The 25,818-nt window shown below is 36.4% G+C and overlaps 1 protein-coding gene across 2 annotated transcripts in view; it reads left to right on the top strand.

The window, feature by feature from the left end:
- Positions 1-25,818, top strand: part of LOC129733170 (1-phosphatidylinositol 4,5-bisphosphate phosphodiesterase classes I and II) — a 181,893-nt gene that overhangs the window by 78,725 nt on the left and 77,350 nt on the right. For both annotated transcript variants that reach the window (XM_055694793.1, XM_055694792.1), the window contains exons 3-4: positions 2,158-2,304; positions 12,211-12,348. In XM_055694793.1, the coding sequence (XP_055550768.1) occupies positions 2,158-2,304; positions 12,211-12,348 (285 nt within the window). The remainder of the gene's footprint in view (positions 1-2,157; positions 2,305-12,210; positions 12,349-25,818) is intronic.

The following is a 25,818-nucleotide window of genomic DNA, read 5'->3' as shown; positions in this document are numbered from 1 at the left end:
CCCTACCGACCTAGAATACACTCTACGGCTGTGAGCATTCAGAAGACCACCCGTCAGTAAATGTTAGTAGACTACCGGTGCCGCACTGAGCAAATGACGAAAAAAACTGAACTAACACAATTGACGCCCACTGGCTGTCTATATTTTGCTGGATGCATTAAACCATATCGTCGCTGGTTCTCCTGAGATGGGACCCAGCCGCGTTGCAAACAACCATGCTGGGTAAACATTGCTGATTTATGTGTATTCACGAAGAAGGAAACCAGTGTTTTTTTTTTCTTCACAAATAAGGAAACCAGTGTTGAGTGCTCTTTGTTTTTCCAACCGGGAGCCGCTCTTATTTTTTTTTCGTTTTCGATGCCATATCGCATATTGATTTATATGGGTCAAACATGGACGCGCCCACAATGCGTCGTTGTTCTGTTGCAAACTTGTGCACAATCCGGTTGCGCATATTTTTTTCCTCGTTTCCGCGGATCATCCTGTTTGCTTCGAACTTTATCGGTGACCCCGTTTAGCGGATGTATAATGCGGTTGAGTGTTCCCGATCCTACCGATGACAGCATAATTAATCACAAGTAGTAATATTGTATCGGATGGAATTTTCCCTGACTGCAAATGATAGCTCTGGAAGGATTGCGTATCGTATTGCTCATGCGTTGAGCATAATAATCGTTCCTCCGTTAAGGCATTTTATCAACGAAAGTAAAGGAATTGATGGTTGGTATGGTATTTCCAGATTATTCAGGGTAGGTGAAGCGAGGAATGGTTGCGGGTTAGATTAACATTAGTTCTGTAAGATTTTATTCGTATGGTAGAATAGCTTTTATATTTAAAAAATGTGATTTTACTCGACGGGAAAAGAATGGCTGAACTGGACCATCTGCACTAAAATATTTAATTAATTTATTCTATCGTCCCAGACTATCTCCTGCTGTAACTGCTACATTGTTAGTCTACACTCAATACACATCTACTTTAGTGTTATTTTTTCCCAATGTAACGCTTTCTCTCATCCACTTTGGCCTATGTGATCGTGTGCTGCTGCGCTGCAAAGAGTCGATTCTACTCTACACGTAGTTACCATTTTTTTCAATCTAGGAGAGGCGTCGAACCTGAGAACAGAAACTGCGTCGTTTTTTCCATCCTCCAGAATTCCGTAGAGCTTACTGGTGCTTTCACCCTGCCAATATATTACCTTCATAGTTTTGCGTGTAATTTCACTTGATGATGCTTTTAAGTTTCAATTGTCTGCAAACAAAAGCTAGGTAATCCACTTGAATTTCCCGTTTTCCGTCGTAAAGTAGCTGGGCTGGCATCGAGCGAGCTGGAAGAAACATAAAATATCACTTTTGATGGTGGTTATATTGTCCGTTTTCTTTCTGCTTCAGCGAAATATTTTTGGAGTCAAACACATTTCTGTGAAGTATCCCATCACATTCGCATCCCGAATCATACACGACGACGACGACACTGATATGACACCCGGGTGGATGGAAAACTTGAACACTCTGTTCGGTGCGCTTTTATTGGGAATGTTTTCTTTATCGTCTTTTTTCCACTTCGATAAACTTCATCCGGTGTTTGTGTACCCAAGGTTGTAGGTCAACTGGATTCGGGTGAAATGAGAGTCAACAAGCATACGGACGCCCGGTTGAGTTACACATTCACCACTCGCATGCTACGGTAGAGGTGCACGGTAGGTAGGTAAATGGCCTCCACTGTGGGGACACTGTATCCGAGCAGATGAAAAACTGGCAGCTGAAAAATGCTATCATAAGCAGTCATGTTGATAAGTTTATTATTAGGTGGTGTGTGTTGCTATATGTGTAAAATTGAAGCTCAATGGGCTATCAAATATAGCAAACTGTATCACACAAGTCTGTTATTTTCTGTATTTATTTGATCTAGAACTTATTTTTAATAGAAATGGTTGATCGAATGATTCTCGTGCTAGATAACGATTATTGCATTTATTTCAAAGTTTTCTATTTCATTTGTTGTGCTATTTGAATAAAAATCAAATCTAGCAAGACAAAGCTTTAAACATTCAATTCGTTTGAGCGTTTTTCGCGAATATTATATTTTGGCTCATCGCATCTCAATCATATGAAAAAATAATAAATAAATATTAAATTCCATCCTTTTTATTTGCAGGATTCCTGCAATGGAACTCCAGTGACGGTCCGTGTTGACGCCAAGGGATTCTACTTGTACTGGGTGGATCAGAATCACGAAATGGATCTACTGGACATTGCTACAATTCGGGACGTTCGGACGGGCCAATACGCTAAGAAACCAAGAGTAAGTTGAAGTTTGATGCTTAAATAATATAAACGCGGATTTCGAAATTCACGCAGTTTGTAAAGGTTTTCAAATATACTTTTATTGATAGATAAAGTTCCGAGTACATTTTTAAAATTCAAATCTCGGCTATTCAACAATTTTCTCTGATTGACTATGTTTTGTGGACTCTATCTTAATTTTCTCGACTGCGTTAATGTGAAATAAATCTGCTGTTTCCTCTTACGAAAGTATTGCGTGTCATCATGAAAAACTTTGTACAAGTGTATTTTTTAAAACATTTTCGATTTTACCCGGAAATTCCCAACTCGAGAGGTCTTTTTAAATAGAAATCATGCAATTTTCAGCCGAATTTTTCAGGCGTCACGCACCCAGGCTTGTAGTTTCCCCTCAGAGAATCACTAGCACGTAGGAGAATATAATCCACTGCGAGAACAACTGCCCTCACATTGGTGAGAAAGCGACGCACCTGCTTGAAGAGAGTAGATCGCTGTGTGTATCTGAGGAGTTCGCAAAAAACACCTCTGTGGAATCTGGAATATTTCTTTAGAGCAGTGGTTCTCAATCTGGGGTACGTGTACCCTCAGGAGTACGCGAAAGCCTTCAGGGGGTACGCGAAGGAAAAATCAGTAATGGCGGACAAAGCAATTTTTTTTCATAATACTTTATTACTTGTTCAAACTTGCTCTTAAAACATGCCTGTAGCAATCAAACAAACCAAAGTTCAATTTGAAACCTGAACAAGACTACTGCAACATGATCTACCACTACTTTCTCCCGCTCTGCGAGAACATTCCAAGCTAGGGGGTACCATTGATTTGAAAAATATCGCTAGAGGGTACGCCAACAAAAAAAGGTTGAGAACCGCTGCTTTAGAGAGATAGTAAAGTGGTGTGAGTTTTCACACACAAAAGGACATTACGCACAATAACTACACAATAGAGTTCACTGCAGTGCTTTTACTGTGTGTTTTTCTAGCATATATTAAATGTGGGGAGCCTCTGGATAAGAAAGTAAATTGCGTTGTTTGCTTTGCAACTCGAAACTAGAAAAAAATCTATTCAGCATGTTTTCTGTTCGAATGTTATCGAATTTATCTTAGCAGTGCTCATGCTCACCGCGGTATACTCCTGTTCATTCTCACTCTAGTGAGAAGAAGAACTCACCACTCTTGTTTCGCTCAGCTGTGGTGTAAGCAATAAGTTTGTTAATTTTCCTGCGAGCGGCGCTTATATTGGACAAGAAGTTAGCGATGAATATCCACTCTGTTCTTTCACATATTAAGCAAAATAGCAAGCCTGCACGCATCTATAAATTCACAGCCATGTCCAAACCGCACTCTGCACTGAATGATATACTTGAAACACGACACCAGCTATGGTGTAAACACTGAATTGTGAGCAGCAGGGTGCGAGTTTTGCATAGAAACACGATATGACGCCTTTCGCAACCACAACTCTGTGTTATTGTTAGACAGACGGCACGAAGGACGACACTTGAAACACCGGAGCCAGTGTCAGTGTTCATACTTCGGAGCCGAGGGCTTTAGTTTCGTGAAAGCACCGTAGCCGAATTTTAAATATTCGTAGAAATAATTCGCTCACTGCCATATGGCTCCGCTATGCCCCATTCCGGATCAAATCGTTATTTTTTACGTGAGACCATTGTTTTCACGAAGCTGAAACCCCCTGCTCCGGTGTTTCAATCGTTGCCCTGCGTGCCATCGATTTAACACTAACACTGAGTGGTAGTTGCAAGACACATCGTGTCGTGCTTCTCGCAAAAATCTATCAAATCTATAATACACTGAATTTTTTTTTACGTGATTTTTTACGCGATATTTTTTAAATGATTTTCCAGAAATTACGCGTTTTGTGATATGGGGAACATTTTTATGTAAACCATGATATAACACACATAATACACACACACACGCGCACACGCACGCAAACACACATACACACATACACACACAATCACACAAACAGAGATTTTGTCAAAACGACGTGATTTCTTTTACACGATTTGATTCTTTTTTTTTGCGTGGACGCATACATCACGTACGAAATTAAATTCAGAATCACGTAAAAAAAAGAATTCAGATTCCATAAAATCTAGAAAATCAAAAAAATTAAAAAATCTTTAAAACCTATAAAAATTTATTATTAATAAAATACAGGCCTTGTTCGGTTTTGGCAACACGTCCAAATAAAAATTTTTTCATGATGCCTACCGGACTAAGGAGAAAATTCAATAGCCAATCCGAACAGCGTCGAGGATGCCTATCGCACTGAAGCGAAAATTCAATTCAACGCTTGGCCGGTGGCAACACGTCCAAAGTTTTTATGTTGCCAAAATTAAACCGTGCAAAAACGAAACATCACAAAATTGAACGATGTTTGTATTCAAAATCCATAAAATCTACAAAATTTGTGAAACTTGAAAAATCTACGAAATCTATAAAAAAAATATAAAATTCATAAAATCTGTTAAATTTATAATATCTATGAAACATATAACGCTTATAAAATCTATAAAATTTATAAAATCTTTAAAATCTATAAAATCTATAAAATCTATAAAATCTATAAAATCTATAAAATCTATAAAATCTATAAAATCTATAAAATCTATAGAATCTAAAAAATCTATAAAATCTATAAAATCTATAAAATCTTAAAAATCTATAAAATCTATAAAATATATAAAATCTATAAAATCTATAAAATCTATAAAATCTATAAAATTTATAAAATCTATAAAATCTATAAAATCTATAAAATCTATAAAATCTATAAAATTTATAAAATCTATAAAATCTATTAAATCTATAAAATCTATAAAATCTATAAAATCTATAAAATCTATAAAATCTATAAAATCTATAAAATCTATAAAATCTAAAAAATCTATAAAATCTATAAAATCTATAAAATCTATAAAATCTATAAAACCTATAAAATCTATAAAATCTATAAAATCTATAAAATCTATAAAATCTATAAAATCTATAAAATCTATAAAATCTATAAAATCAATAAATCTATAAAGTCTATAAAATCTATAAAGTCTGTAAAATCTATAAAATATTTAAATTCTATGAAATATATTAAACCTATGAACACTTATAAGCTCTTTTATAGATTTTATAGATAGAAAATCTATAAAATCTCTATCGAAGCAAAGCAAAGCCTTGTACATTGTTTTATTTTGCCGTTTTCGTGCGATTAATTAAATAGCGTTTCAAATGTTGGTTATAGCCATAATGTATGTTCGGAGAAGTTTCAAGATATTCAAAAATACATATTTAGATGTAGGAAGATGAGTGATCAATCCACCTGAAAGTGAGATAGAAAATTTACTTTTTTGTCAGATTGGGATAGACGGATGGTGTCTTCGTTATAACTTTTTTCTCGAATTTTTCCGAATTTTCAAAGATTCTACAAAGTTATCAGTCATCTCAGCATGCATGTTTATGCTGAACATTGTTATTATTTATCTCCTAGAATAAAAAAGTTATTTGGCATATTTCGATATTTTTGGGGATACTTTCACCTCAACCATCTCAAAATTACGCAATTTAACGCACGTGGCAGTTTCAATTAAAGGTACACACTTTAGTATGTAAGAGTATGTAAGCAGCCTTTTCACCTGTTTTTCAAAGCTATTTGGTGCCGATTTTTGTATACAAAAATTTAAAAATTAAACAGTTTTGAATTTCGAAGTTGGCCCTAAACGATCTTGAGCTAAACATGCATGCATGCTTTGATAAGGTTACAAAAAAAAAGAAAAAATGTTAGAAATAGATTAACTAAAAATTGAGTTTTTTCTTAATTCAGTTATATGGTCGGCGTGCGACCAGACCGAGCCAAGCGCCATTTTCATTAAAATTGAGTTATTAGCACCAGTGGATGTGCAAATTGATAATCTATGCTCCATTAAAGAATGAAATCATTTGAACAGTTCATAGGCGTGTTATAATAAAAAATCTCTGTGGCACTTTGTGAAAAGAACGAAATTGCGTTCGACCAGAGTGAACCGTAAACACAGACATGGCATCTAAAAAAAGTGATTGTTTGTGATTTAAAAGCAAACTTTGCGATTTATTCTAACCACTAACTGATTTCTCAGCTCCGGACAGCTCGTTAATACGACTGACATCAGAATTAGATAAATAAACAGCCAGGTGGTTTTCGTAGAGCCGAACTTCGTTTCAATGAGCACATCACTTTTTTTCAAGATCTTGTTGTGCCAGACCGAACCAAGTGCATTTTATTTTCATTTGATATTTTTCAAATAAAATTAAATTTTTTCTTGTAACAAACGTCAGGACTGGGTTAATATACGTTAAATCAATAAAATTAGGCTATACCCGCTTCAAAATACCAGAGCATTTCATATTGATACTATCCTAACACTTAGCACTTGGTGCGCTTTGGCACCAGGAAATACAGCAACAGAAATAAAGCTTAGCTTGTCTATCAGCTGTATAATTTTTGATACAGATTGGACTGAGAATTAAAGCAGCGTTGATATCTATGTATTACGTTCGACTAGTTAGAAAAATTAGCTTGTTTAATAGTCAAGTTGATATGTTGTAGCAAATACGTTTGACTAGACCGAACTGAAGACCATTTTTTGAAATTTTTGTTCGACCAGAGTGAACTGAGTTCATAGGTGTCAAAAATGAAAACCAAATATTTTATCAATTATTGCTATTTTTCGTGTATTTACGATAACAGGACATTTATTAAGCCCTGTTCATTACATGTTAGCATTGAATTAATAATAAGTTCAAACACGATTAATTTATGGGTGGTCAAACTTCAAATGCTAATTACACAAAACAATGTGTTTGGCGCTTGGCTCGGTCTGGTCGCACGCCGACCATATATTCAGTATTGTAAGGGTGGATGCAAATAGTAGCTTTTTTTTCAAATTCAATTTCTTCTTCTGCGATTTCAAAAAGGACGAGCATAGATTTCGCGTGTTCCGAAAAAAATTTAATGTCCGCTTTTGGACACTCACGTGCTTCTGTGATAACAGGATCTGACGAAATGAGCAATCAATGCAGAAGATCCTCGTTAGCGCTTTTGCGGGATATCTTCCTAGTATGATATTCTCGATATCTGAAGATAAAAAAGTATACATATACAGAGAAATGGGAAATAAACTAAAATATTCACCACTGAATATTTTGGTGCCCATAGGGCATTTCTCTCAATAGCCTCCTGAGCCTGTTCAGAAAACTGCCCTATGGGGACCAAAAAGTGCTTCATTACTGTCGAACCATGATTGATCTACAGAAAAGACTGGCAACCCTCAGCGAAGTACTAAGTGCTTGAATTATTGACAAAGGTTTACTTGTAGCAGTAGCTAATGATTCCGCCATTTTTCAATGCTTACGAATGTATCCGAGAATATTTCTTGACTTCTGTTCAGCTAACGATAACTGTAGCCTATCACCACAGAGAGTACGATTGAATATTTTTTGCAGTATAAAGCATGCAACAGCCTACTATTCTGCAATCACGATTTAGTTTACCTAGATATTTTTAAAGACTACTGCGCTGAATATTTTTAAAACTACATACTACTATAAATCAATCGAAAAGGCTGCTTACATACTCTTACATACCAAAGTGTGTACCTTTAATTGAAAGTCTAAAGATAGTTATTTCATCGTATGAAACTACTACGTGCGTAAAATTGCGTAATTTTGAGATGGTTGAGGTCAAAGTTTCCCCAAAAATATCGAAATATGTCAAATAACTTTTTTATTTTAGGAGATAAATAATAACAATGTTCAGCATAAATATACATATTAGAATGACTGATAACTTTGTAGAAGGTTTGGAAATTCGGAAAAATTCGAGAAAATAGTTATAACGAAAATTGTGATTTTCAGTACCTCTTCATAGAAAACTTTATGTTGCTCGTAATATATAAGAGATAGAAACATAATGTCTTCGGCAAAGTTTATTGTTTTAAGATCACCTAAAATTTTGCCGAAGACACCTTGCGTCTATCTCAATCTGACAAAAAAGTAAATTTTCTACCTCACTTTTAGGTGGATTGATCACTCATCTTCCTTCATCTAAAGATGTATTTTTGAATATCTTGAAACTTCTCCGAACATACATTATGGCTATAATCAACATTTGAAACGCACTGTGCCTTGGTGCTACATTCCGTATCGGAACTCGACTTCTGTTTATTATACACACACTTCGCAGCCTACTGTTAAAGTGTATTGGACAATTGCGTGGCTGGCGCCATGATCTTACTGACACTAACAGTCTCTCCCGGGCCGAGACTCGAACCTACGACGACTGGATTGTTAGGCCAGCATCGTACTTCGAGAACTATTAAATCTGTTAAACTTTGTAAATTGCAATAAAGGTTTTATATGTCAAATGTGAAATACCTGGAAAAGTAGCAGAATGTATAAAATCTCTGTAATCTAAGTATTTTTATAAATCTGTGAAATCACAACATACTCTTTATTGCCCATTTTGATCTGGCTGGAGCTTTGCACAGATGTTCCTATGAGCTAAAGATGTTATTTTTATTTTTATAAATTTTATTCGAATCAAGATTTATTTCTTATGGTATATGTAAAAATGGAATTGATGATCTAGATATATAAAAATGCAGTACGATCTGTCTGTCTGTCTGATCCCTATGGGGCATTCCATTTAAAGTGTGCTCATCTCATGTCAATGACCTTTGTAGATTTGGCTCAAAGTTTGGGGTGTTTGGTTCCCCACAAAAGGAGAGGGATCATGTAAAGACAAATTGTTATTGTGTCTTTGAGTATCGCTTGCACTCTTGATATTAGATTGCCAAAACCGTTTTAGTTTTTGACCGATTTAGGATCTGTTTTTTTTAGAAGATGGGTAAAAAAATTCTAATATGTTACAAGTTCTTAGAATTTTGATATTTGGCTTTAAAACGAAATGGCATCGAAAAAATATCGAAAATTTCCGATTTCTGAAAGTTTAAAATGGCGCCACTGTTGCTCCTTAAGGTGAAAAGTGTTCAAACCCAGGGAAATTTATTTTTGCGTAAAAATACATGAAAAAATCATACATAGGGTCCAAGTTCAAAAAATTGTTGCACTGTTTTATTAAAATAAAAAAAAATGGGTGGGACGAAATTTGCTGGGTATGTTCTGAAGAACGGTTAGTTTAATCAGTGTGACGTCTTCGGCAAAGTTTTTAATAATAATTATATGAAAAAAAAATCAATGATTACTCATCTAGGTCTCGGTGCCGTCTTTAGACACGTCTTTAGACGCGCACCTCTAAAAAGCTTCAAGCGACAGTTGAGGAAGAATTAAGCAGTTTCTCAATTTTTCCAGTATTTTCCGTTAGCTTAAGTAGAAATTATCATAGTGAATTGATTTTTGCGACCACACACACACGTCACTCTCATTGACCAAAAATAATTCAATTCAAACTCATGTTTCTTCGTTGTTCGATCTCTTATAATACCAGCGGAGTGAGAAACTATTCCGCTACATATCCCCCGAGGAATTGCCCCTCGGAATGATGGCTGACACTATTGCCAATTTCACAACTGATGAAACAAGAACAACGCTTTCATCCTTGTGCGAAGTTGCGGACGGGTGTGAGGGGACAAACCTCCTTGAGCGAATAAATTGCTTGGTCCGCTCGAATGAGCTTTCGCTCGACTCCTTCTTCCGGCTGGCGTGTACTGTTTTTCCCTTGGCGGAGCACGTTCTGCCCAGAAGTTAGCTCATTTGGTTGCGACGAACTTCTCGCTAGTCTTCGCTGCTCGTCTTTTTAGGAAAACGAGCAGTAAAATCGATTTTTTGCTACAGAGGAAACTTATTAAAGATGATGTATCGTCATCATTTTCAGCTTATGTGTAGTCGGTTTTTTTTTCTCAGTGTGTAACATGTTTCTGTAAGCTTTTTTGTAGTAATGAATAGTAAAATGATGAAGCATCGTGAACCCGGTAGCAATTTACTTTCATGGTAGTAATTTCCACTTTTCATTCAAATTTCCCTCACATGTTTGCACTCTATTCAATCCCACTCGAGTCTCGTGGTTTCTTCCTCTCCACATTTGTAATATTTGGGAAACTTGGTCAACCTCTCAACCGAAATGACTAACCAACTGGCTCAATTGTCTTTTTTTTATCCATTTTCAACTTTTCAACTGACGAACATATTCATTTTTTTTTAAACGGACTCGTTCGTTACTAAAACTGATGATTCGGTATCACAGCGTGCAGCATGCTTTTCCGCTCAAACGATATGCTTTGACCAATCGTAACTCCGGCATGGATGGCAACTGGAGGAAATTGCTTTATGCTATTTCCGTCAACTAATGCACTTAGCCTGAAGATGAAAGCCAGCGAATGGGAGTTTAATTGGATTTCAGTACTGGTAACATACTGTGTGGAGCGTGTCTGCCACGCAACGATTAGCGCTTTCCCCCCGATGCGGATGTGAGAACGTTGAATATAACGCTCGAATGTGTGTAAATGTTTTGAAACAAAATTAAAATATTTTCCCCAGCAATGGAGTGCGAAACAAAATCAATCCTTTTGATCGAGAATACAGTTTTCGATTCAATTCACAATTTTTACATCATTCCAGGTTCAGCAGCTGAGTTATTTCAGTATTTTTAGTATTATTCTAATTGAAAGTTAAATCTCAAAATCACTTAACTTTATAGAGGATCAATAATTTATTCCTCGCATAAAAGCCTAAGCTGCTTTATGCAGCTTTGCATAGGCTTAGCCTTCTTAGTTTATAAATTTTCCAAACAGGAGATGGCATTCCCACCGTGGAACATTAAAGTATTGTAGCGAATGCAAAATGAATGGAAACCAAGTACGAAAGCGATGTTGTGGCACCATTACAGTGGAGAATGGAAATCAGCTGGTTGAAGTGAAATGCTAGTTAATTACTTCCATTCGAAAGCACTCCCTGCCTGCCATCTGCGGGCGAATGAATGGATTTAATGCTTAAATTTGTGTGAACTCTACCGCAATGAAAAATAGACATCTATTTTAATCCAATCAAATTCTATTTGGCGAGATAACTTTTGCCGAATGGCACAACTTTTGTGACTAAGTGGAAAATGCTTTAATTGGGAATTTATGGCTAGGTTTATTGGACGAAAATTTTCCCACCGCAAACATACGGTCGAAGAATTAGTGAGGCTTTTGATTCCTTCAAACAGCGCGGACTTGGTTCGATGGTTGCTGTGTGGTCGGAAACTAATCTCGTTACTGTGTGAAGCGAAAATATTTAATGATGTGACAACAGGTCGTTATGGATTCAAGCTTTCAGCACGCGGTCTTGGAACGAAGGTAATTTGTCACTTCCATGAATTATGTCTCCAACAGGTTCATCGCAGGCGATGTGTTTATTGGCACTTCAGAATGACCCTTTCTGGATTTAGGTTTTTGGATAAAACATACTGCTAATGGCTTGTGCAATAAAGTATTCGAGTGCCACCGGTAATTGTAAAAGTCATATCCACAGATTTATCGTGATAGAAAAATCAGAATTACATCAACCGCTATCTCTATAGCATTGTAAATGGGGGGGATTAGCATGGGATCATAAATTTGTTTGCCATATTTGCCCCAGGCAGGAAGATAAATTCGCTGTTACAAGCTTTCGACTATTTGTCGTGTTTGTGTATGTATGTATATTGAAATAAAATAAGTACGACAATAGATTCCTCCGCAGGGGAATATATCATAAATTTACATCATAAATTGTATTGGAGTCGATAAATGGTTCCCGAAAGCCATCGCTTGTGTCGCTTATCTGTCGGCAAACCAAATTTGATAATGTTATAACACTTTTGCTCAAACTGTGTATAAAAGGTTACATCCGCTCTCTTTCTCTCCCATCCACAGGACATCAAGCTGCGCCAGATTGTGACAATGGGCTCCCAGGACACATTGGAGGAAAAAACGGTCACCGTGTGCTACGGAGCTGACTTTGTCAATGTGAACTTCATGAACTTTTGCTGTACGCGGAAGGAGATTGCGCGGGTAAGCCGATAGCTGTTTTATTTCGCTTGGTAATTTTAACACCCACCGGTTGCGATAAAATAAACGGACCGTTAGATTGCATGTAACGGGTCATGAAAATGACTGGCAACTGGGGACAAATCTTACAAAGTGGTTGTAGCGTCTCGTAAACATAGTTTAATGGGTTGTGTGTTTTCTCGAAAATCTGCAACACTTACGTGGACACCATTCAAGCAATTATCGGTTTTATGTATCAAATTCAGTGAATGGTGTTTCTATAAAATTGATGGAGACGCTTGATCATTTACACTGTCCATTCTAACCAGATTTCTCCTCTGCCTCGGCGTTTCGGTTGGTGAAAATATTATCCATCAACGCATTTCGTGTGTTTACTCTGTGCGTTCATGCATAAATGCGAACGCTTAAACAAACACTTTCCGGGTGATTCGCCAAGAAAAAGTACAGTATAAACAGTTCATTCGACTGTATTGATTTTTACTCTTTGTGTTTTGTCGTGCGTTTTAAAACCAGTAGCTTGTAAAGAATTCCAAAGATATTGTGGAATTTGGTTTTGACACAATATAAAAAAATTTGACTCGAGAGATTTTGAGACCTTCAAGTTTCATATATGCTATAAGTGTTTTTTTTTTTGAATACCATAAACATAAATATTAGCTTCAGATAAAACTATCTATATTTTTTTATATGAAGACGAAGAATAACATAAGAACATTAATTTCAACAAAAATATTTTGTACTTGACGGCAGAGGCAATGTTAGTTGAGCTTAATTAATGCTACTAAAGCTTGAAATTTCCAAAAAACAAAGAAAAATTTATCTCTTTTAAGTTCAGAATTGCCGAAAACCTTGTTCTTTTCTTGCGAAACTCATTCCTACAAAATGTTTTTTTTTTCAAAAATTTGTATTAGAGGGCGAACTTTTCCGGATAAACTATCACAGCAGGTACAGAGATTTTTTTCCAGCCATTAATTTTCTAACGATGTTGCCTCTAAAAAGAAAAGTATAAACGCTCATGGCTAAACTCCAGCACGTTTTCTATGTTCGATCTAAAGCTGGAGCCTTCAAAGCAAAAAAATGCGTACCTGGCTGCTTCTCGGCTTCTATTTTTCATCTTTGTAAACTCATTTCCTCCAGCGTAATACGTTTGAATTTAATTTTTCATTAAATCGCTGATTGGAAAGGAAAGTTCAAATATTTCATGTGTTTTTTTTATTTATTTCTCTTTTGCACCTCAGTACCACCAGAAAGTAACACTGGACCACATGATAAAAAGTTTCAGATGATTCAAAACAACACACATGAAAAATTGTATTTTTATATATATCCATAAAATCCTTGAGAACCAGTGTTATTTTATTTGCTCTCAACTAGCAAGAGCTTCATCATTGAGCAACCGCAATCGACATCGCCGATGATGATGATGATGATGCTGCGTGAAGCTGTTTGATATACGAGCATGTAATTTCATATCGTACACGTGCGCGTATTTGCCTTCTCGTATATTGATTACCTTCTGTGCTCTGCGCCTCATCAGCTACTCGCAAGTGTTACTCGAAATACATCAAGCCTGTCATCTGATCGACGTTTATTATAAACATACGCTGATGGATTGGACAGCATAGGGAACAGTTTGCTCTGCCACTGTAACATTAGCCGTGTCGAGTCGACGTTCGATTGATACGGGTCTAAGCGCGAAATGCAATTTTTGCATCCGTTGCCACGTTCTACTACTTGCCGATGGACGGGTTTTTCATCGCGCGCGAAAAAAGAACACCGATCGATTATGTCACGATAAGCCGACCGGATCGTAGATGTATTGTGAGAAAGTTTGCTAACCAAATGGCGTGAAAATTGCACAGTGAGTCAGTTCCAGCCAGCTTTGTCGTCGCGTTTAAAAGTGGAAAGATGTGGAAAGATTGCAACATCTGTTTACGCTAAGTACAATAGATTGGGCGCGGGATGAGATCCAGCCATCAATCATGCCATGACAATGGGCGAAATTGTTCCCATCTTTGGAATCAAACAGTACGTGATGGATTGAGTGAACCGAACATTTTATCATGATATTTGGCTTTGTTATAAACCCTTGTTTTCATACTAACTACAGTTTTGTCATGATGCTGAGACAGTTATTCAGATTCGTTTTGTAATTTACTTTCATTTTGTTGTTTAGTTTTTTAATTCATTTATAAAATTATTTCCTAATTGTGTTTTGAAATTTGATCATAATTTTGTTTCCGTATTCAATTTTATCTTGCCAGAATGTTATTGTATCAATAAAAATATCAAATCAAGGCATAACTCAATCAGATAGAAAAAGTAGGAAAAAGTATGAAAAGGTAGGAAAAAGGTGGTATCCAAGATACGACCTCATGTCGTTGGACCGCGGTATTTCTATATTCCATCAAAACAAATAGTAGACGGAATTGTAACGCTATTATTTCCAGTAATTTTATCTTACAGTGCATTTATAAATACTGAGACATTAAAGTGGTATAAATAACAATTCATACAAAACGAATGGATGAAACTCTCTTATATTAGCACCTCAACTTTACACTCATCCGACTCAGAAAAATTTTTGTTCGTAGCTTTACTGTTAAGACAAACATTTAATTTAGCGAATTTCCTTTCTTAAAAAACGGCAAACTGAACGGAAATATTCAAAATTTCAATCATTCAATCATGATTCAAAGTATTTCAAGATGCTTTGTTATTTCTCACAAAAGAGACAAGTTTGTTTGATTAAGCAAGAATGAGCACGGGATGATTACAGTTGTCTTGTCATTCTCCGCACACATTGCATATAAGCAAACAAGACAATAACGACCGCCACCGCTGAAAGCAAACGAGACGCAACGAATCCGGACAATATTACTAGCATGTCCGGTCATGCTCAGTAATGCTGTGCAGTCCACCGGTTAGTCCGAATGCTGTGGTACACTGCGATCGAATGAGTCGCCTGCTTAGCCTTGCTGCGCTCGAATCAGTTGCTGCTCTGCCGGCTGCAAATCTAGCCAGTTTCCAGTTTCATCTCGCTGCAATAATCGGTTATACAATGAAGACTAAATTTCTGTAAGCTGTATACGTGACTACTAGGCAGAGCCAGACAACGTCATTTTCCATTGACTATTATAAGGTTAAAATGACGCTTTGACTGACCCGTCGCTTTCAATTGAAAAGCATTTGTATCATTTTCGAGCCCTTCGTGAGTCACATGAAAACTACTCGAAAGCTCTTGCCTTAATTTTGTGAACTGAAGGGCTTGAAAATGAAAAAAATGATTTTCAATTGAAAGCGGAGATTATCACCGTCACTTTCATGTGATGATTCTCAATTGAAAATGACAATGAGCACTGACGGAGAGGAACGGCTTCCATACAGTACCTTACACATATATAGGGAAGAGGAGAAAAGAAAGTCGTGACGATATGAAACGGAGGACACCAGTACCAGTGAAAAAAATCCGAAATATTGGTCGAAACCTGCGTGACGTATTTATTGGATGCCATTGGCGTTCCAACTGTGTTTTGCGGTGTGAGAAAACTATTATAAAACAACGCGATGCGGTGCTAATTTCAATTGACACGCTAAAAGAGAGGAAACAGTCTCTTCCTCCGCCACTCTCTCCGTCAATTGAAACAGTCAACAGTTTTATTTGAAATGACGCGATGAACACCAGATGGAAAAGAAAGAAAGAAGTGATTCCATAACAGTATTCGAAAGGAATCAAATGAACCGTTCGAAGAAAAATGACAGCGAGAAATATTCAGTTTCATTGTTTTGCTTCGAAAATGTGGAGCCCTCCTACATTTTCGGTGTGGCGTGTGCACTAGAGCGTGTAAAAAACAACAAAAAATCGTTTACAAGGACAAATCGGTTGTATATTTTAGTGTCGGCTGTGCTGGGGAAGAAGGTTGTATCAGTAGTATATCAGTAGTGTATCAATCATTTGGTTGTTTTTGTAACAAAAACTAAACCGTGGAAAAAATTCTGATCGGTTGATGCTCCTCGAAATAACTGGAAGCACTTGAAAAGCTCAGGATAACAAATCAAAAAAGAACATGGCTCCTAATGTGGCTTTAGAAACAGGACAATACAAAAACGACCAGAAAACAGGCCGTAACAGAAATTAAATACAAATTGACATGAAAACCGTTCAAAGACGCAAAGAAACGCCTCTAAAACCAGAAAAACAGCAAAAAAAGAGATTTCGAATTAGTATCTAGCAACTTAAAAAAGCAACTATAACACAGTGCAACATTTTTTGCTTTGGCTTCTATGTATGATTTTTTAATGTATTTCGAATCAAAAACAAATTTTCCTGAGTTTGGACCAATATCGCCTTAGTAGAAAACAATGCAGTCTCAGGGTTGATATTTGTTGACACTCTTGAGTGAAAGTGAAAAAAAGCATCCATAAACGTTATTTTTTTACAATCCTTTCAGAGTTCTCCCTTCCCGCTTTTGGCATGGAAGTGAACTGTCAAAACACCTCATTATATTGCATGCGATGGAAGCAAGACAACAAAATCAGTTTATCAGTTAACGAGGATTGTCAAGGCATCGGTCAGTGTCAGTGAAAAAGTGTTTCGGTGAGGGTCATTTTGGTTGAGTGGACTGTTTGTTTTTCTTTTTCGCTTTGAAGTGAAGATCATTTGGTTGGATTTGTCGTCAAATTTTATTCCGTAACCGTGAACGATGCGCGCGATCTATTTCATCTGAGTATAACAGCACGTTACTAGGACGAAAATCTAGTGTATCTGAAAAAGTGCTGCGATCATTGGAAGTGAAAATTGAAAATGATTGGCTGTAATTTTCGAAGAATTTTGCTGGGAAAAATGACTTTTATCAGCACTGGCAGTCATACAAAATTTTTGATAAATCAGAAATTTTCGATGTTTTTTCGACGTCATTTTATGACTCTCTGCAGAAACGGCTTATAGGACAATTTTGCGATTAATCACAAATGAAATGTCAAAGGCGTAATTCATTTTAGATGAATCAACTTTATCGGAGACGCAATGATTCTGTCTCACAGCTGAGGCGAGATTTTTATTTTTTGACCGGTCCTGTTAAAGAATGCGACCTCTCTCCTTAAAGGGGGAAGATCATGTCAAGACAAATTGTTGTTGTTTTTAGAGTATCGCTTACACTCTTGATATTACATTAGACAGATTTCAAATAAGTTAATTTTGCGTCGAGATAAGCATGTTTAAGTATTGTAGGGGAATTGGGGTAAAATTTACATGTTACTGACATTTTACGTGGATCAGACACCTACCAATCGATTTCTGAGACTTTTTTTTCTCAATATGAGCCATAATTTGACTGCCACACTTAGATCTTAGCGGATCGATTAATGCTGTACATACTTGATATTATTTAGCTTTGTAAAATATATCAAAACCATGCCAATATTTTTTTTTTGCAAAATCACCGATTTAAGATTCTGTTTTTTTTTTTCAAAAGATGATCAAGAAAATGCTGCTATGTGGTCAAACTCTTACAATTTTGATATTTGGCCTTAAACCATGATGGTGTCAAAAAACATCGGTTTTTTTTATTTCTCAAAATTGTGCCATTGTTGCCCCTTAGGGTGAAATTTGTCCATACTCGGGAAAATTTGTTTCTGCATCAAAATACATAAAAATCATACATATAAACCAAGGCAGAAGTAAAAGTAAATTTTTGTTGCACTGTGTAATACAAACTCAATACAAAATCATATAAAACTTAATTTAAAATGCATGAAAATTCTCGTAAACTTAGTTTGAAACATCTGAAACACTTTGAAAAGCTCAAAATGGTTTCAAAACTTCTCTGTAGGATTAAAAATTATTTTGATTTTGATTTTCTGTTTTGGCCTTTTCTGGTCTTTATTTTTTCTTCACAAATAGATTTTTCTGGTCTTTAGAAGTACCTTTCGGTGCTTTTGAGCTTGATTTGGAATCATTTTCTGTTTTGATTTTTTTGGCCTTCCACAACAAAAATATTTTCAAATTAAAAAGAAAACGTTTAGATAAAGCTAAGAAACTCCTCTAAAGCGATTGTATGTCGTTTCTCCTCAGAAAATCACTAGCGTATAGAAGAATTTCCTTTCACTTCGAAAATAACTGCTCTCTCACTGGAGGGCAAAGCAACGCATTTGCTTGAAGAGTGCAGCGAATCCTGTGAATCTGACCTTACCTTACCAATCATACGAGAGCCCTGGTGTCGCCATGTTGGTAGGTTATGGGCTGTGCTACGCCAGTTCCCCAAGCGTCTCATCACCCGCAAGTCTCCTTCGATCTGGTCGAGCCATCGTACACGCTGCGCCGGTCTATTTCTGGTGCCGGCAGCGTTGCTGAAGAGAAGTGATTTCGCAGGGTTGTCGTCCGGCATCCTTACGACGCACAGTGCAACGTTCCATAGACAAAAATAAAGAAAGTGGATTTCTTATTGAACCAATTTTATATGCTAACATGTGTTATGCATGGTTGAGACACACTGTACTGATATTATTGACCTCGCAAGTTTACCCATACGATTATGAAACGCATCTGTTAAGTGGTTTCAACTATTCAAGTGACACGTTATTTAAAAAAAAACCTTAGTTTTCAAGTTAATTTTTCAATATACTCTATATCTTTCCAAGTTAAAACAAAAATGGCAACGGTAGAGGTATGTAACTACTACATTTCAAATGTTACTATTGAGACATAACGTAGCGCATGAGGAAGTTAAAGACTTCTTGGTCATGATTCCTTTATGCTTAGAGAAAAAAGATACTTTCGATTTAAAATCGATCGTCAAAAAAGTACCTCAAAGTAACTCTCTGAATTTCGCTTCTTCCCCTTATTTGCCCTTATTTACATCTATCGTTGGAGAGAACGCATTTTACACTCGAAATTTTATTATGCTTGTATTCCATTCATTCAACAAAAGGACTGTATGAGCTCTCACCACTTTTTCGCCGAAAGAATCTTTTGTTCTCCCCGGTACTGGCATAGCGAGGGTGCCTTTTCATGACAATCGTACAGTACCACCCGCATACGTGCAACGGTTTTTATGTAGATACATTTTCAATGAATTTCATTGTTGCCCAAGTTGGAAACTGAATATCTTGACTAACGACAATCATTTTTTTACATTGTACCTAATATCGTAAGCTGTGCTGTGTATAGTGCGTCTGATATGCATTACTTGCAATGTTAGGTACAGGCTTGTAAATGGTCACCATTTTCATTTGATCTTGCTTCCTTAGCGTGCGTCACAGTCGGCTTTCGCTCGTAAATGTAAAACAACCAAACCATCGCCGCTCAGCTCACAGAAAGAAAAGGATAGTCAAACGACACTCGCGTATCAAAGAGAAGCACACTGTCGATCGTTTAGCGATGTTACTTCGGCCTATTTTTGTCTACTTCGTTCATTTGCGTTGGGAAATATCACTACAAGATCAATGATATAGGGTAGGGAACATATTCTAAGCAGTTTTAGGAACCGCCTGTGTATTCAGGCGAAATACTCGAAATGCGTTAGGTGAAACTCAAACAGTAGTATATCAATCTGTTCGCTATCGTTTTCTCTGTCAGAAATTGTTTTCAGTAGATATGATCCAGTAGATATGATGAAAGCTAGTACAGTAGATATGATGAAAGCTAATACAGGTCCATTTGCCGAGATTATAACTCAGATTTTTAACATGATTATTCAAACTGATGTTATCCGAATGTTCTGAAAATCGCCAAGGTTTCGCCAGTATATAAATCTGGTGACACCCATGATCCATCCAACTATCGTCCAATCTCAACCCTTTCTGTTTTTAATAAAATTCTGGAAAAGCTTCTAACCAGCCGATTAGTGCATTTTTTGAGCGCTAACAATGTTTTTTACAATTTCCAATATGGGTTCCGAGAAGGCTGTGGGACCACAATCGCTATTACCGAGCTAATCGATGAGTTGATCTTGGAAATTGATCGTAGAAAGATCGTGGGAGACTTATTTATCGATCTTAAAAAAGCATTTGACACCATAGACCACAATATTTTGCTTCGAAACTTGATCGATATTGGATAAGAGGTATTGCCAACGATTTGATAAAAAGCTATCTGACTGATCGGAAGCAATTTGTTGTTATTAATGGTGTTAGAAGCAATTTACGACCGATTGATATTGGTGTTCCTCAAGGAAGCAACATAGGCCCCTCGCTATTCTTGATATTCATTAACGACCTGGGAAATTTAAAACTTTTTGGGACACCAAGATTTTTTGCAGATGAAACGGCGTTGTTTTATCCTCGCTCTAGTATTCAATCCGTTGTAAAAGACATAGAATTAGATTTGGGAAAACTCATAGAGTATTTTAACGGTAATAATCTTTCTATGAATCTGACTAAAACGAACTATACGATTTTCCACTCGTCACGGAAAAAAATCCCACAACATCCTGATCCACTTGTCAATAACTTGAACATAGAAAAAGTAAAAGATTTCAAATACTTGTACGCCTATTTGTGCCGAAACAAGCATTACTACAATTTTATTATGCTTGCGTTCACTCCATCTTACAATACTTAATTATTGTTTGGGGCCACGCAGCTAAGTCAAAACTTAAAAGAGTTCAGACGTTGCAGAATAGATGTGTGAAGATAATTTTCAACCGCCCACCCTTATTTCCGACATTGTTGCTTTATACAAGCTTACCACACAGAATTATTCCCGTTCTTGGTTTGCGTGATTCTCAATCAATTATGTACGTCCATAACACCTTGCATAACCGCAATTTTCATCATAACGTTACTTTTTCAACTAGAATTAACCTTCAGAATACTAGACAGGCAAATGCATTGTTGAGAAGCAGAGCATGCACGAACTTGGGCCTAGGGCGCATTACATACTATGGTCCATTGAAGTTTAATGCTCTTCCTAACGAATTGAAAGAAATAAACAACAAAATACACTTTAAAAGCAAGCTGAAGCAGTATGTATTGAGAAATGTGAACGAATACTTACTTTGAATGTGTCGACAATTTTGCTTTTGTAGGTTTTATCTGGCTCCTGCTGGTTTTTTTCCTACATTTTCTTTTATTATATTATTATATTATAGATTATAACTTATAGATTATAGATATAGATTATTTTCTTTGCCACAAGCGTTATCACTAAATAAATTAATAAATTAATAACTAATTATTAACTAAATAAATTAATTTAAATGTTTTTTTTTTCAGTGAATCCCTTCAAAGGAACACAACATTCCACTGGGATTGCACTTTGTTTCAAAGGTTAATTTTCCCTTTTCGCATAATGTTTTATAAAGGGTCCATTAATAGGGGGCTCTCTGTGTGAGTCTCTTGGTGTGGGGGTCAGTGGAGGGTATATATTAAAAAAAAAAAATGATTCCAAATTAGTCCAAAAACAGGTACCGCTGCTAAAAAGAGAAAACAAAGAAAAATTAAGAAATATATCTAATTTTACCGTAAATGGGGCTCTCAACATGTGCTCACCAGTGTTTTCTGAAATGCCTCTTGATATATACTCGACTCATGCTCAGGCAGCCAAGAATCTCTTAAAATGTGCTTCCGTAACCGATATCGTATCTAGCTTTCCACGAGCGGTAATGGCGGACAGTGCACGCAGCCCATTGTGACGTTTTCTGTAGGTCAGCGAATTTTCAATCGCAGTAACGAAGTAGAAAATATAACAACGTCGTAACGTAGCATAGTAAAATTACCCGACCGTCAGAATGGGCTGCGTGCACTGTCCGCCATTACCGCTCGTGGAAAGATGGATTGAAGTTGGCTGATTTTAATCTTCTGAATTTGACAGTTGAACGACGAGGGGAACGGTTACATGTGCTTAAATGCTTCTACCGATCATGAAAAATTGTTTCTTGGCACGATGTTTGCATGTGGTTTTCATCAAGTCAGTTGCTTCGTTAACTTTAATGAAAATCTCTTTAACCTAGCATTCACAAATTCAGAGTACCTGGCCATTTGTTTACTGTGACTATGATCAAGTGAAACCGGTGTTTAATGCCATTTACTAGGATCCTGAACTGCAAACCGACCCATTTGACAGCGCTTTATCAGCCTTCTACGACAAGCTCTAGGTTAGGGTAGCAGCAAAAAGGGTCATGTCAAATTTCGAAAACCGACCATGTACATTTTGTTCATTGGCCCAAAACATGATCTGTGCAAAATTTTAGCTTAATCGGATAGATATAGGGGTGCCTCAAAGCACTCAAATTTGTGATTTTTTGACCCTCGAAAATATAATTTGAGAAAAGCTTCAACTTTTATTCGATACCATATGACCTAGAAATGTATAAAACGTTGAGATCTGGTGTTATCCCGAAAATTTTTTTTTACCGAAAATCAACTTATCAAGTTAATGTGGAATATTTTAGAACTGGCTTCTAAAATTTGTGAGTCATTATAGAAGCCAGTTCTAATTCCATCCTAGTAAAAAATAAATGAACCACCCTAATGAGAATCAAGTTTAAGATGCTTTACAAATAATTTACATCTGGTTTGGAACGAGCTGTGAAAAGAACCAGAAGCCAGTTTTAGAATATTCCATATTAAGCATTCGGTTACCCAGAAAACGGCTAGGTCCCAGGAGGCCGATTTTCAATAGAAAAAATTCTCGTGATAACACCAGATCTCGACGTTTTATGCATTTTTAAGTCATTTGGCATCGAAAAAATAAGTTTCGATTTTCCCAATTTCATGTACTCTTCCCTTGGAAGATTTTCGAGGGTCGAAAAATCACAACTTAAAGCGCCTTGAGGCACCTCTAAATCATGTCCGATTGAGCTGAAATATTGCACATATAATTTTTTTGGGCCAATGAACAAAATGTACATGGTCGGTTTTCGAAATTCGATGATCGATTTTTTTTTATACAGTCATTGCCACCCCAACGTACCTGCTCAGTACTGCTCCAAATAGCGTTGAAACAAGACGCATTGCGCAAGTGAATTGTACAGTTCTAACTTAGCTATAAGTTCTGGTGAAAAGTTCACGGTAAACTACCTTAAAAGCGGTAATTTTACAGTTTCGACTGTGTATAGTATCCTGCAAACCTTAACAGACACTTACCAGGAAAGTAATGGAAGACCGGCCAAAGTAATGAAGCACACAGGATGTTCATTCTTTATGTCTAAATTGAATTTTTAGCCCAGTGGTTTGGGTATCAATAAAAATGCGAACGGATGTTAGAAGAAAATTTGGATTCTATTTCTTTTAAAACGGATGTATTTTGATTACAGAAAACATTCCTCAAAAAAGTCCTCTTTGTAACCAAAATACGCAACCCTATGAATATACCTCAGTGCGTGAGCCCAATTAAAGGTTTCCTTCGGTTTCTGAGTGCTTTGGTGTACAAAAATAACTGGAGACCAATGAACTACAAACAGTTGATTTATGGAATCAAAAGATGCATTGGAGAAGTCGATGTGAAAGATGCACGCCGCTCTTATTCTAGCACCATGAAAAATCTTCGGAATCGGAAAGCCGATTACGAACCTTTCTCAAATGTTCATTAATTTTTTTATTAATATTGAATTTATCTTCATTAAAAATAAATCAGTTTTTCTCCTAGTACATCTACCTTTTTTGCCTGCAGCAGGTTTTTTCTAAGTTTTCAGATATCACCCGTTATAAAATGCCGGTTATTGAAAGTTGCTATAGAGGTGATATCACGAGAAAAGTTGCATTTTTATTTAAAAGATGATTATGTTAGAGTTTTTTTTCTTACCAAAGCCCGGGTTCAGAAGACTAAACTCCTTTTTTGAATAAACTTAAAGGCTTTTGTTTAATATGTTAAAAAATACGCCATCGTTTTAATCAACAATATCCTGTAAATGCATGTTTGTACGAAAAAATTGTTTTAATTTCCAATCAAGTTTTACGATCCTATTTTAATATTTTGTTTTATTTTTATATCAGTAGCATTTCTTTCAAATCGAAGAAGGTCGAGGCAAATATTACATGTTTTCGGCAAGAAAGGTCATAAAAAGACATTTGCCCTTCCAGATGATGGATTCTCACACAGATTGAGCTAAAGTATAGCAATTGTCTCAAGGCTGAGTTTCTCGTCACTTTCCTTGATTTTACCAACGATTTTACCGAATATTAAAATAGATTGTTGTCTCATGTTTTTACACAAGTTTGATCATACTGGAAAAAACCAACATATTTATGGTATATTCGAATGTTGCACGGTTGTTTTCGTATGAAATTTTCAGATATAAGGAAAAAAAATCTAAAACACTTGATTGATTTTACCCTTACCCAAGTTAGACGTGACAGGCTTCTCACAGCCAGCAAGGAAATCAACAATTTGATAGTCAGTTTCATGATAGCCTATTTCCTTGGATAACATTAAACGACTCATTCGAGTTATTATGGCAGCATTTAGCTCTTATAGCTTCCAGAGCGGGCTTCAGCCCGAAGGAAATAAATTATCCGTCAACAATGTCGTACGATTTACGACCATAAATGGCTGCATAAAGTCTTCGAGCCCAACATTTCCACATGCACCGTTTTCTTCGGGTAGTATTTGCTGTTTTGTACATTCCGATGAACGCACGTACGATGATCGGTATGGGACGAGATGATATAACAATGTAAACTGGCAACCCTAGATTGCAGTGATTGAAATAAGAACTAGTTACTCCCCCGTCATGTTAAATAGGAAAGAGAAAAAAATCAGTGTACGGTTTTAAAACCTATCCTATGTTTTAGCTTAGTTGAAGTTGAAATCTTTATTTTCCCCAAATCCTACTCACTGCAAAAATCACAAAATAATATTCCTGTACAATTTGTCTAGCAACGATATAAAATCAATGCATTACTGAGCTTTCATTTTCCGGTAGTCGATTAACTGCTGTGTCATCAAAGGAGAATGGAATTGAAAGATTAAAAATAATTGTTTTTTTTTTGTTCGAAACAAATGGTATTATTACGCATTCGCAACGCCTTAACTGGCATTTATAAATCTTAAAACATTTAATTTAACGCATCTACGCGACAACATTTGAAATTCAAATTAGAACGGTAGCAAAAAAAAAAAACAAAAGTTTTAGCAACACAGGATGGTAAGCACCGACCTCGGTGGAGGCAAAACCAACAGAAAGCTTCGAATAAATCATTCCAGCGAAATCATTTCTAAATTTAGAATTAGCATCCTGCCTGTTGTAAACATTTCCCTGTGACGTTGTGTCACATTTAACTTCACCGTCGGATTCCCGTTTTGGGGGTCGTACTGCGAAGCGAAGCTTTTTCATCGGGGTGGCAATTTTAGTGATCGATTGTCATTTTTTTCGCGCTGTGAAATTCGCGGGTGCGCGATTACAATCACAGGAAGAGGGCGATAAAAGTCCCTAGGACTGGAACTGTGACTCTGCAGTAGAAGCCGTAAAAATGAACTGTTGCATGAGATTTTATGTCTCGAGTTACGATAATTGACCAAAATGGAACGCTGAT

The sequence above is a fragment of the Wyeomyia smithii genome, chromosome 3 (genome assembly GCF_029784165.1).
Source record: "Wyeomyia smithii strain HCP4-BCI-WySm-NY-G18 chromosome 3, ASM2978416v1, whole genome shotgun sequence".
In the NCBI taxonomy this organism is placed as follows: Eukaryota; Metazoa; Arthropoda; class Insecta; order Diptera; family Culicidae; genus Wyeomyia; species Wyeomyia smithii.
Note: the sequence above shows the minus strand (reverse complement) of the source record. Positions and strands in the feature narration are given on the sequence as shown.